This window comes from Macrotis lagotis, chromosome 8 (assembly GCF_037893015.1).
Source record: "Macrotis lagotis isolate mMagLag1 chromosome 8, bilby.v1.9.chrom.fasta, whole genome shotgun sequence".
Lineage (NCBI taxonomy): Eukaryota > Metazoa > Chordata > Mammalia > Peramelemorphia > Peramelidae > Macrotis > Macrotis lagotis.
The window spans coordinates 119127109-119140279 of NC_133665.1; the positions used below are offsets into that span (position 1 = coordinate 119127109).

The 13171-nt window shown below is 36.9% G+C and overlaps 1 protein-coding gene across 4 annotated transcripts in view; it reads left to right on the forward strand.

The window, feature by feature from the left end:
- LOC141496118 (protein SPMIP7-like) overlaps nt 1-13171 on the forward strand; it is an 84536-nt gene that overhangs the window by 4475 nt on the left and 66890 nt on the right. Inside the window, exons 3-4 of one of the 4 annotated variants that reach the window (XM_074198261.1) lie at nt 1706-1808; nt 12914-13110. In XM_074198261.1, coding sequence (XP_074054362.1) covers nt 13050-13110 — 61 coding nt within the window. In that variant the 5' untranslated portion in view covers nt 1706-1808; nt 12914-13049. Of the gene's footprint in view, nt 1-913; nt 1809-9694; nt 10836-12913; nt 13111-13171 lie in introns of those variants that run through there. The other 3 variants (XM_074198263.1, XM_074198260.1, XM_074198259.1) reach the window with 3 other exon arrangements.

The window sequence follows — 13171 nt, forward strand, 5'->3', positions numbered from 1 at the left end:
GATAGCCCAGGAAAGAATTGGAGGGGGGGAGGGGCCAAGGCACTGGAGGTCACCGTGAAAATGAAGAGTAGGGGCAATCCCTTGAGAGTATCCATTAACTATATTCTACAGAAATAAGTTAGTTTGAATATATTTTTTCTTTCTCATGTCTACCTTCAGTTCTCTCAATTGTTTCTATTTTGTGATTTCATTGATAGTTTTATTTTATCATTTATCTGAATATCCCTCCAAAAAATCCTCTAGTGCATTTCTACCCACTTCATTTTTGATGTACTATTTTTGAGAGAAATATTGAGGATCTAAGCTTTCTGTGATCTCTCATCTATTTTTTCTGAGTTCCAATAACTTTTATTTTCCTTTCTAGCTACATGCTAAAGATCTCATAAACAAGTCCTAGGAGAATATTTTCAGTAACACTCAGAGGATTGTGTCAGTTAAGATAAATAGGAAAACAAATATTTAAATGAGTTAAGAACTAATCTAATTTTTCTATTGTATCAAACAATTAATTTTTTCAAAGTTCACTATGCAGTACAGAAAGAATAGCAAGATAACTAGCACTTCATATATTGCTTTAAAATTTGCAAAACACCTTAACAAAGCATATCTCATGTTATCCATCCCCAAATGTAGAGAGGTAGATTACTCACATTTTACAGATGAGTAAACTGAGGCAGAAATATTCAGAAATTTGCCCAGCTTACAGTTAGTATACATTTGAGGCAAGTCTACCCACCATACCAAGTAGATGTCTGGAATAGTTTTCTTTTTTTATTTGTTTAATCTGACAATTAGATTACCTGCTTTGATTTCTATTTCTCATATAGTATTAGTTAATAAGTTATAGCTAGTTATAATTAAACTTAATACTTTTTTAAAAGGGAAAACATCTTCATGGGTTCTGATAAAGACAATATATCACAGCAGTATTATTAACAAAGGCTAATTGTTTTCTTTAACCTCAGGAATCACATTATGATGTATAATATTCCATATTTCAAGGGGTTTTTTTTACCGTTGCCAAGCAACAAAGTAACTCATCATTCTTTCTGCAACCAAGTTCTGCTATATGATTGTCTTTTGGGGACAGGGAAAGGAAAGAAACCAGTTTTTCCCTTTTTAAAGCAATTAAAACTACACTTCAAGATAGAAGTATGAACAAATGTTTATTCTAGACAAATTCTAATTTTTATTTATTAGAAAAAAGTTTTATAAGTCTTTCCTTTAAATTGGGGTCATTAAACTTTAAAAAAATATGATATCAGAGCATAATCTTGCACAGGTCATTATCCATAAACAACCCACCAATCTAGTAAAAATGCCAGTGAAGAAAATGGATTATCCTCACTACTGTCGTCTCCTACGAAGAATGAACATGCCCTTTATGAGAGGAAATGAGAACAGACATCTCCCTGCCTGTTTTGAAGAGAAAGACTGTCCTACTTTCCTGGAATTTCACCCTTATGCTTCTCCTGTTCAGCCAGACTATCATTTACACTATCCTTATCCCCCACCTCCTGGGAAAGATTATGCTTTATTTCCACATCGAGATGATGTGCAATTGGGTGATCCTTGTTCAGGGTTTATGAGTACGGGAGGTGAAGCTGATTTGTTGCCTGGAATTAGTAAAACCACCCCAAACCTAGTAAGTTACTTTGATGTGAAGCCTCAACAACGAATCCCTTTCTCATACTATGGATTGCAGACAGAAATTAAGAGACGAACAGCACTATTAGAAGAGATAAATGAGGACCCAAGATGGAATTCCAGGAAAGTATCTGATGAAGCCATCAGAGCCAGACTTGGAGGTAAATAAAAAGTCACAGATTATTTTTTTAAGCTCCATATATATGTATGTGTATATATATATATATATATATATATACACATACATATATATGTATATGTGTGAGTGTTAGAGATGTGTGGGTATAATATTTAGAAATTAAGCAGTTGGTGGCAATAAGATATAGATATTAAGAAAAAATATTGCATTCTTGGCTATAAAGATCAATGATGAAATAGCTAATATTTACTATAAAAATGTATACTAATAATTAAGTAAACAATAGCAAAGGGCATTTTATGAAATCATCTAGATTACATTCATCACCAAAGAATAAATGAGTTATCAACTTAAAATACATTTCCATCCCAGCCTCTTGGTTAGTTCTAAGATATATCAATTTGTCCTACTTGACATAATGGTTGTCCTTTTTTTTGTCCTTTGTTTTTGAAGAGGAACAAAATAACTTTCTTAAGTTACACAGTATGTCTGATCAGACTAATACAAAATAAGAATGCTCTATAATAGGTTAGGCACAAATAGTTGATGTGATCATTTTGGTTAGGTTCTCTGAATTTTGTGCATCTCTCATTTCTTTTGAGCTATTTCAATTCTGCTTGGCTCTTAGACCATAACACCTTCTCATGAGGGCACACCATGCTGGGAAGTCCTATATCTAACAATGCTGCACAATCAATTCCAAAGTTCTTGAGACCTTGAGAGTGTCTTTATACTGCTTTTTCTGACCGTCATGTGAGCACTTGCCCTAATCATAGAATAGTCTTTTTTGGCAAGTGTCCATTTGGTATTTGAACAACATAGCTAGCACATTAGAGTTGTACTCACTGTTATAGAATTTGAATGCCTGGAAGTTAAGTTCCAGAAAGCATCTTATCCCACCAAGTGTTCATCAGAATCTTCCTAAGACTATTCAAATGTAAGTGATTCAGTTTCCTGACATGGTATTGGGAGACTGATCAAGTTTCATAGGCTTATAACAATGATGCCAGTACAACAGCTCTGTAGACCTTCAGTTTGTAGTCAGACTAATACCTCTTCTCTCTCACACTTTACTTTGGAATTTCGCAAACACCGAGCTAGCTCTGGCAATATGTGTGTCAACCTCATTAAGCAATGTGTACCTCCCAGAAAAGTACATTGCTAAGGTACAGCATCCAGAATTTTTCCATTTGCCATAATTAATGGTTCCACATATGGATGGTGTGATGCTAACTGATGGATCACCTGTGTTTTCTTGGTGCTAATTGTTAGACCAAAGTTAGCACAAGCATCAGAGTTTCAGTCCATACTTTGCTGCATCTCAACTAAAGATGCAGCATTGAGTGCACAATCATCGCAAACAGGAAGCCATATACCAACATTCCCTCTGCTTTCTTGACTTGTAGCTTTTCAAATTGAAGAATTTACCTCCAGTGTAGTAGTTGACCTTGATGCCAAGTTCGTTGTTACTGAAGTTGAAGGCATGAGAACACGCACACAACTTTGTTTCACTCCACTAGTGACCAGGAAATTGTGAGAGCATTGTCCACTATCCAGAACCTGGGCAAGCACAGTCATCATGAAACTGATGTACAATAATATTGAACTTCTCTGGTCAACCAAATTTTGACATTATTTTCCATAAACATTCATGACAGATGGTATCAAAAGTCAGATCAGATATGATCAACAATGATATGTACAGACCTATCTGTTCTTCCCCTGCCATTTCTCCCAGAGGTTGTTGGACAGGAAACAACATATTGTCTGTTCCTCAGGCCTTTCTAAAACCACACTGATTCTTAGTGTAATGACCATTTTCCAGGTAAAAGACAATTCTATTAAGAACTCTGATAAGAATCTTACCTGCAATGATGAAGAAATAGACTCCACTGTGATGGGATTGTCTATTCTATTTACCTTTAGAGCAATGGACAATGGAGGCATCCTTGAACTCTTGAGGATAACTTCTTGCCATATTACCTGGAAAATTTCAGTCAATTTTTGTATGAGCAATGGACTTTATACCTTGTGAATCTCTCCTGGAATAGAATCAGCACCAAGTTCTTTGCCACATGAAAGGAGCCTAACAGGCATTTAAAACCTCTTCTTCCATTGGAACTTCAGCTGAGATTGACTTTAACCTGAGGTAAATGGTCAATCTGATTATAAAGAGAAGAGACAGATATGATGTAAGAATGAAAAACAATGTGTGGTGCAGAATGCTGGACTAATCATGGACTTATCCTCCCCCAAGCTAAGTATTTTCATTCAACAACAATGTGGTTCCAAAGCACTGGATGCAGGACTCTGTGGCATTATCTATTCACAGATTTAGTTATAGTCCTGGTATTAGTCCCAAGGTGAAGAGGAGCACTAGTACCTAAGACAGTGATCCAGGTCAGAGTTCTAAGGTGGGAAAGATTGCTTGTAGGTACCTCCAGACCAAACACAGGCCAGAAGAGCAATGGCCTTACCTTTCCTTGCATTGTACCATCTAGGAAGTCCAATATCTACAAAATACAGCTATATTTTTAGTGAAAAACTGTAAACCAAAGAGAGTGACCATTATTTAAGAAATACTAGAGGCAGCTAGGTAGTACAGTGGATAGAGCACTGATCCTGAAGTTCAAACATGGCCTCAGACAATTAATAATTACCTGGCTGTGTGATGTTCGGCAAGTCACTTCATTGCCTTGCAAAAAGTCAAAAAAAAAATGAGGAATACTGAGCACAGTGCCTAGAACATAGTTCAGTCATTTTTACAGTCATATACAACTTTTTCTGATCCCATTTTGGATTTTCTTGGCAAAGATTCTGTAGTGGTTTGCCATTTGCTTCTCCAGAGACTTGCCCAGGCTGACAGCTAGTGTCTGACACCAGATTTGAATTTAGGAAGACAAGTCATTCTGACTCCAGGCCTCATGATCTATTCACTCTGGTGCCACCTCAATGCCCTTTGTGGAAAGGGTATTATAATTTACCATATTTCCCCATGTCTAAGATGTACCCTTTTTAAAAAATTTGGGGTCTAAAAACTGGGAGCATATTAGACAGTGTTTACATTTTTTTAACTTGCATTTCCCAATTTTTCATGTTTGTTGACATTGTGTTCATTGTTTCACATTTCTTACCACTATATTAGGTTATGTTTTGTCACATTCTGCCCAGAAATGACTCAGTAAAGATTTTTGTACAATGCTGAATTCAAGTTCAAGCAAACGTGAATGGAAATTGTGCTGCTGAATGAATGTAAATTCCCCCCCCCCCCCCAATCTGAGAAAACAGTCTGAGACTGGCTATAGGAAGAAGAAACCCTATTGAAAACACCATGGAAGAAGAAGATCATGAGAGTCAAGTCAGCTAAATGACCTGATTTAGAGAGGGAATTGGAGAGGGATTGAAGAACAAAGGGTAATAGGAATTCCTGTGTCCACAAAGATAGTTAGTAGGAGGCCAGAAGAATTGTTGATGAAAACGAAGGTACTGATATCAAAGGAGGACACAATTAGTGCTTCAGGTTCATGAAGTGGAATGGACTAAGAATGCATTCACACACCAGACTTATCCAAGGAACGCTTGCGGTTGACCCTAGACCAGAGCACCGGCAGGAGAGCAAGCAGAGTTTCTCTTAGTGATTCATCATCAAACACAGATGAGAACAAGTTAATGGATGGGAGTTTTGACATTGATAAGGATGAGTGTGAATTTTATGATGAATAAAATTTGAGTTCACTAACTTTAATACATTTTTTTTTCAAATTTCAGTCCCCAAAATTAAGGTGCATCTTATATATGGTAGCATCTTATACATGGGGAAAATACAGTAATAGACTCTTTTTATCTCAGTGATAGAGGAAAGCATTAAGGAAATATTTATATATATACATGACCCTCAAAGTTTTTTTTAATTCACCACTGTATAGTCCACTTTAATTCTTGTGTTTGCTCTCTGTTATTTACAATTTACCCTATATATATGGCATATTTGAACATAGTTGTTTGCATATCATTTCCTCACTAATCTGTGAGTTCCTTGATAATAAGGACTTTTACCTTTTGTGGTATCCCCACCATTTAGTAAAGTGTTTGGAACATAGTAGACACTTAAATTTTTTTTGATTGACCAATAACCTTATTATGAAAAATTCTTTCCAACTTAAGGGAGACTGGTCCTTGAATCACAGTTATGTCTCTCTCACTGGGTCTATGTTCAAAATCTTTCACAAGATTGTTAAAATCTTACACTCTGCTGCCATAGGCTACAAGAACCCAAAGGTTATGTACACATCATGATAAATCATTAGAATAAGACTTCAGAGAACATTGTAAGTGATTTTTTTTTAAATTCTCTTCTTTTTTTTGGTAAGGCAAATGGGGTTAAGTAGCTTGCCCAAGGCCACACATCTAGGTAATTATTAAGTGTCTGAGATCACATTTGAACCCAGGTACTCCTGACTCCAGGGCCGGTACTTTATCCACTGCGCCACCTAGCTGCCCCGTAAGTGAATTTTTTAAATGAACTTTTAATACACATTAATATTTCACTTTGTTTTCATAATGGTAATATGAAACAGTACACATTCAGTGTTAACACAGAACTACATTGCTGGAAGGAAATCCCTGATGTTTTCTCTAATCCTTATATGTTTCTGGGATTTTGATCATGACAATTCAAATTTTAAAATTTTTAATTATGTTTTTTCATTGTTATTCTCACATTGTTCTCTATTTAAGTTAAACTTCTAACCTTGTTCTGTTATCCAAGTGATTGGCTGACAAACCCTGGAATAGACTAGAAATATTAACAAAATCAGAAATTTCCCCATCTTCAAATTGATAGGAAAAGAGAGTTTCATCCTTGTCAATAGAACAAGATTAAAACAGATTTTTGGATTCCTGTGGTGGATTAAAATTTGTCATTAAGACAAGAGTTGATGGCAGTGCAATTACTGCAAACTATTTACCAGAGGACACTAACAAGTATCAGAGAAAAGATCTTGTGGCTATTTAATCTATTAGCAGGAGAAACTGCCAGATGCCAAAAATAGGAAATTAAAATGCACAATAATAGAGAAAAGAGATCTGAAACCAATTGTTAAATGAACCAGTATTGTACTAATCAAAAAAAAAAGAATACTTAGCCACTTAAATTTATGTAAATCATAGCTCAGGCCACCTACATACAGAGTTCTACCAGCTGTTCAATTGTTAACTTTGGCGACAGTAATCATTAACCAATGGTCTTTACACATAATTCCAGATTAACATCTTTGAAAAAAAATTTAATCTTGCAAGATTTTTAATCACTAATTAGAAAAGAAGAAAATACATAAAAACCAGAATTTTAGAATTTTAAAGTATCATCTAATTCAACTGTTTCATTTTAAAAATATTCATAAGTCGGATCATTCACAGGTAGAGCGTTAGTGGCATATAATAGGCACTTAATAAATGCTTGTTGACTGACATGTAAGAATTCATTTATATTCAATAATGACTACTGGTGGAAACTGAAATTTAGAAAACTTAATTGACTTTCCTTTATTCTCAAAGATAATTAGAAATAATTAGTAATATAGTATCATTACTATCACTGCTAAGTGAGTATTTGATTTTGGGGTCAAAAGGGAGGGCTATCAAATTGAAACAAAATATCCATACTGCCTGATTAACCCATGAAAGATTGAAAGAAGACAGTCTAATATTTAAGAAGCTTGCCATCTAATTGCAGCAATAAAACATGAACTTGTATAATGTTAAACAAAAATGAAAGAAAATGCAGCACAATTTAGTATAATACAAGAAGTTACCAATAAGCATTTATGAGAGTAACTAGGTGATACAATGGATAGAGTGCCAGGTCTGGAGTCAGAAAAACTCATCCTCCTAAGTTCAAATCTGCCCTCAGACACCTGCTGTATGACACCAGCAAGTTACTTAACCTGTCTGTCTCAGTTTCCTCATCTGAACTGGAGAAGAAAATTACATACCTCAAGTGGAATCATGAAGAATTGGATACAAGTAAAAATAACTGAACAATAATAACAGAGCATATTTATTACATGCCACATACTTAAGTACTATAAATAAAAAGAAGAAGCAGTCTTATCCTCTCGAGGAGTTTGGGAAGAAGGTATTCTTACTAGGGTGATTCGAATGGAAATTTACTGGCATGGTGCAGGCATACTGTCCAGGTTTCACCGGCATACAACAACGAGGTCAGCACAATACCTCTGTAGACCTACAGTTTAGTAAGGATGTAATGCCTCTTCTTCCCCACATTTGCCTTTAGAACCTCCCAAACCTCACATTTGTGTGTACAGTCTTGGAAAATATATTGCCAAGGTAAGTGAACTTATCTACAGCATTCAAAATCTAGCCATTTGCAGTAACCAATAGTTCTATGCATGGATGATATGTTTCTGGCCAGTAGAGGATCTTTTTTTTTACTTCTTTTTCACTTACTATTATTTAATTTTTTTCCAATTGTATGTAAAGATAAATTTCAACATTCATTTACCGTTAGTGTAGCAATTGTCCTTGATGCTATTTTCATCCTCATTGAAGGTGTTTAACAACATTGCTGAAAATATTATGCTCAAAAGCCTGAGAGCAAACATATATCCCTACTTCTGCAGAAGAGTTGGGAGGATCAAATGAGATAATGTATGGGAAATATTTTATAAACTAAAATCATTATCTAAATGTCATTAATAATAGCTAGCATTTTTTATTTTACTTTAATGTTTGAAGAGAACTTTACAAATACCTCATTTAATCCTGACAACAATCCTGGAATGAAGATGATAAATTATCCACTTTTTATAAGTGAGAGAACTGAGGCACAAAGAGGTTAGGTGACTTGCCCAGGATCACATAGCTAATAAATATCTGAGACTGGACTGGAATTCTTGTCTTCCTGATTGCCAGATCCAGTACTTTGTCCATTAAATCACTTGTTACTTTGTGGTTCTTATTGTGAGAAAAGGAATTTTTGGAAGTACAAGGATGAGAATAGTATAGGATGAGATGTGGACATACTACATCTGTACCATTAGAAGGATTGACCATAACAATGAAATTGTTTATCGCCTGGGGTATTGAAGCATTACTATAAGATGAGGACTTAATTCCCCAAAAGATATAGTAGTCATGTAAGTGACAGCTATTGTGATAGATATTTATTGAGTATTAAGTTTGAAGGAACATTAGAAATGATCTAATTCCCTAACCATATCATGAATCCTCTGAAGAATTATGTGACTTCATGAATCAGCAGATGTATTCTGATAGAGCAGCAAGAAGCACCTGGACTAGGAAGGATCTGGAGAGGAGTATCACCAAAAAAGTCCCATTTAGAGACTCATCAAAAAAACTCATTGTGGAAGAATAAATTCAGACCTTGTTTTTAAAAGGTACTTTGAGTTACATGGATTTTGGAGGTATAAGTAACAAGAATTATCTATCTAGCACATCCCTTATTTTTCCCCCTTTAAAGAACTTCTGGAGAAATATAAAGACCCTGGGGAAAGGAGGTTGGATTCCCTTAAGGTAATGGATTTTTTACTTTCTAGAAATCTAGTTAACTATCTTGGAGGTAGGCACCTCAATTCCATAGTCATAAGATGGGCTTAGAAAACTACATAGATTCATTGGGGATTTAGAAGCTCACAAGAAAGGAAAAGGGAGTTATTTTAATTGTTTATTATTTTAGGCATACATATTTATCTTTGTCAGATTGAATGTTCTGTATTTAATGTATTTTTAGCCTTAGGGCTTACAGGGAAGCTAAGAATCCTTTTCCCCCTTTTTTGTGGACACCTAAGATATAAACCAAATTCTGACTTTTTTTTTTTTTGCAGTAAACCCTCAGCAGTCAAAGTATACCAAATTCCTAGGAAGAAACCTAGGATGAGGATATTTGTCAAAAGAGATTTCAGTAAGAAATTCTTAGATTGAACCTGTGTCCAAGTGGGAAAGAGAGAGAGAAAATTGATTTTTGAAAATTTTGATATAGATTGATCTCAAAGCATCATTAGCCTACACTTGCAAGGAATCATAGGTTGAATAATGAAGTGCTTGTTGATGGTAATTAAAATGTTTTCCTTACTATCCTGTCTCTTAGGTTTCTAAATAAACTAATAGCCCTTCAATATCCTGGAAACTATTTCTGTAGCAGTTTTTCAGTACTCTCAAAACAGTCACTTCTAGAAAATGTGCTTTTGGTCTCTCTTCTCCCTCTTTCAAAAATGATATAAAGTATTTGCAAGGGATAAACCCTTTGCATTGACTTTGCTAGCAGCTCAACATGGCACTCCATGGCACTCAACATAATCCCTCTCTATTCTCATAAGCATTATTTTCTGAATAATAAGTAATATAAGCAGTTTCCCCACATATTCTCCTTGTTATTTTTCATTTTGTTTGATTTTAGACTAATATCAACCACTGAAAATTAGCTAAAGTGGAGTGAGGGGAGTGGGGAATAGAGCCAAGAAGGTAAAGAGAATCCAGGAACTTCCTTAAGCTCTTCCAAGTCTCCCTCACAATCAAAGTCATTCAAGCCTCTAATGAATTCTGGAGGACAGAACCCACAAAAGAATAGAGGACAGCATTTCCTAGCAAGGTTTCTCTCAGTGGAGTGGGAATGTGACTAGGAGGCAGGAAGTGGAGCCCAAGTTGAATTCAGCACAGGTGGGGTGTAAAGGGCATCATTTGGTTCCAGGTCAACAGGCTAATATAATCGCACAGTAGGTAGGCTGGATGGGTTTCAATACAGGTACCACAGACCCCCAGCCCAGTGAGGAAGTCCCTAGCATGCTTAGTGCAGAAATCCCCAGGTCAGGGAACAGGTCTTTGGCATTTTCAATATGTAAGGTCTGTTTTTTCCAACTCCAGCCCAGTGAGCAGGCCAATAATCTTCTCAGTGCAGAAGCTCTGTGAGTGGGCCCCTTCCCCAACACAAGAAGCCTGGGATAGCAGAGCCCAAAATGAAGAAAAACATGGAGAAAAGCCATGCCAATAGAAAGCTACTGTAAAGGTAAAGGTGCGTAAAATATCCCAGGAGGACAGCAGAAAAAACTATGAAACCCCAGAAGGGAATATGAATTGGTCTCCAACCCAAAAAAAAGACTTCTTGGAAGAACTCCAAAAAGATTTTAAAAACCAAGCAGAAAAAAATTGGAAAAGAAATGAAAGAGAAATTTAACACCTTGTAAAAGGAAGCCCAAAAATTGGCTGAAGAAAATCCTTTAAACATACAGTTGAGGAGGCAACTAGGTGACACAGTGGATAGAGCATGGCCCTGGAGTCAGGAGTACCTGAGTTCAAATATGGTCTCAGACACTTAATAATTACCTAGCTGTGTGGCCTTGGACAAACCACTTAACCCCATTGCCTTGCAAAAGGGAAAAAAAAAACCCAAAAAATACAATTGAGCAAATGCAAAAAGAAAATTCCTTCAAAAATGTAACTGGGCAAATGAGAAAAGATAATAGCTTCTTTAAAAAATAGAATTGACCACATGGGGAGAAAAAGATGAAAAAGCTAAATGAAGAAAATGATTCCTTGCAAGTGTAGGCTAATGATGCTTTGAGATATCAAGAACCAGTCAAACAAAATTTAAAAAGAAGAAAATGTAAAATATTTCGTTGGAAAAACAATTGACCTAGAACATAGATCCAGAATAGACAATTTACAAATTATTAGGCTACCTAAAGGAAATCCATTATTAAAAAAATGTAGACACAATAGGTTGGAGGGCAATTTATGACTGAATGTGAGTGGGGAACTCTCCCTTAAAATGGAAGCAGATAACATGATGAATTAAAAACTAGAATCCTACTGTATGTTGTTTACAAGAAACACATTTGTGGCTGAGAGATACACACAGAGTAAACGTAAAAAGCTGGAGCAAAATATGCTTCTGCTGAAGTGAAAAAAGCAGGGGTAGCAATCCTTATATCAGACAAAGCAAAAGTAAAAATGGATCTCATTAAAAGGGGTAAGGGGGGGGGTGTCTAGGTGGCGTTGGGGCAGCTAGGTGGCGTAGTGGATAAAGCACCAGCCCTGGAGTCAGGAGTACCTGGGTTTAAATCCGGTCTCAGACACTTAATAATTACCTAGCCGTGTGGCCTTGGGCAAGCCACTTAACCCCATTTGCTAAAAAAAGGGGGGGGGGTAAGGAAGGAAGTTACATCTTCCTAAAAGGCACTATAGACCGTGGATATGAATAGTAACCATATATATGTGCACCAAGTAGTATAGTAGCTAAATACTTTTTTTTGGTTAAAAAATCAATGTTTATTTTCCATCAGCATTTTTCTAACACTATTACAGCATCTTGGTAAAACTTAGGACCACTCTGTGGTAGTTCCTACCCATTCAGTGGCCTGAGCAGTAGGAGTTGCAAACCAGTCCTCAGTAGCCGGCTGAGCACTCCAATCTTCAGTAGGGAACTGCTGAATGGGCACAGATGGCACCTAGACGCCCTCAGACCAATCAACCACTTCTGGCTGAGCAGCAGTGAATTCTGGGGCAGGTGCAGTCCATTCACCCTGAAATTCCTCCTTTGTCACTGCCTTCTCAGCTGTGGCCTGCTCTTCCTTTTCAATCTCCTCTGGATCTCTATAGAAGTAAAGATCAGGCATGACCTCCCACAGGTGCTCATGGGAGATGGTACCACACATCTGCAGGACTTCTCGGGCCAGTATCCACCACATCAGACCCACTGAGTGAGCTCCCTTGTTGTTACATGGAATGGCAATGTCCACATAGTGAAGTCAGGAGTCTGTGTTGCACAGTGCGATGGTTGGAAGGTTAGCATATGACGCTTCAGGCAAAGGCTGATGATCTGCAGGAGGATCAGTGACCAAGAGGCAAGGCTCCCTCAAAGCTGCCTGGATCTGGTAAGTGAAGGTGCCTGGGGTAAAGCATCCAGCAATAGGTGTGGTGCCAGTGGCAGCAGCAAATTTCAGAACAGCTCTCTGGCCAGTGTTCCTGGATGAGATGACACTAACATCAGCTGGATTTTCAATGGCAACAATGGCACGAGCTGCCAGCAGAAGCTTTTCCCAAGTTCTCTTCAGATTAATGATATAGATGCCATCTCTCTTCCTTTTGTAGATCTACTGTTCCATCTGGAAATCCAAATTGGTGCCACCCAAATGGGTGCCTGCAGTGAGGAATTTGAGGACATTCTCCTCCTTCATCTGCAAGACATCCAGGGCTCCGGACATTGTGAAAGTTTCCCTTGAAAGTTATGACAGAAACCATGAACAACACTATAGGGACCCCGCTTCTGGGCAGCTCGGAAAAGCATAGTATGTAAATTCTTAAAGGAGAAGATCAATGATTTAGGAAGATACAGACAGCAGAACTGTA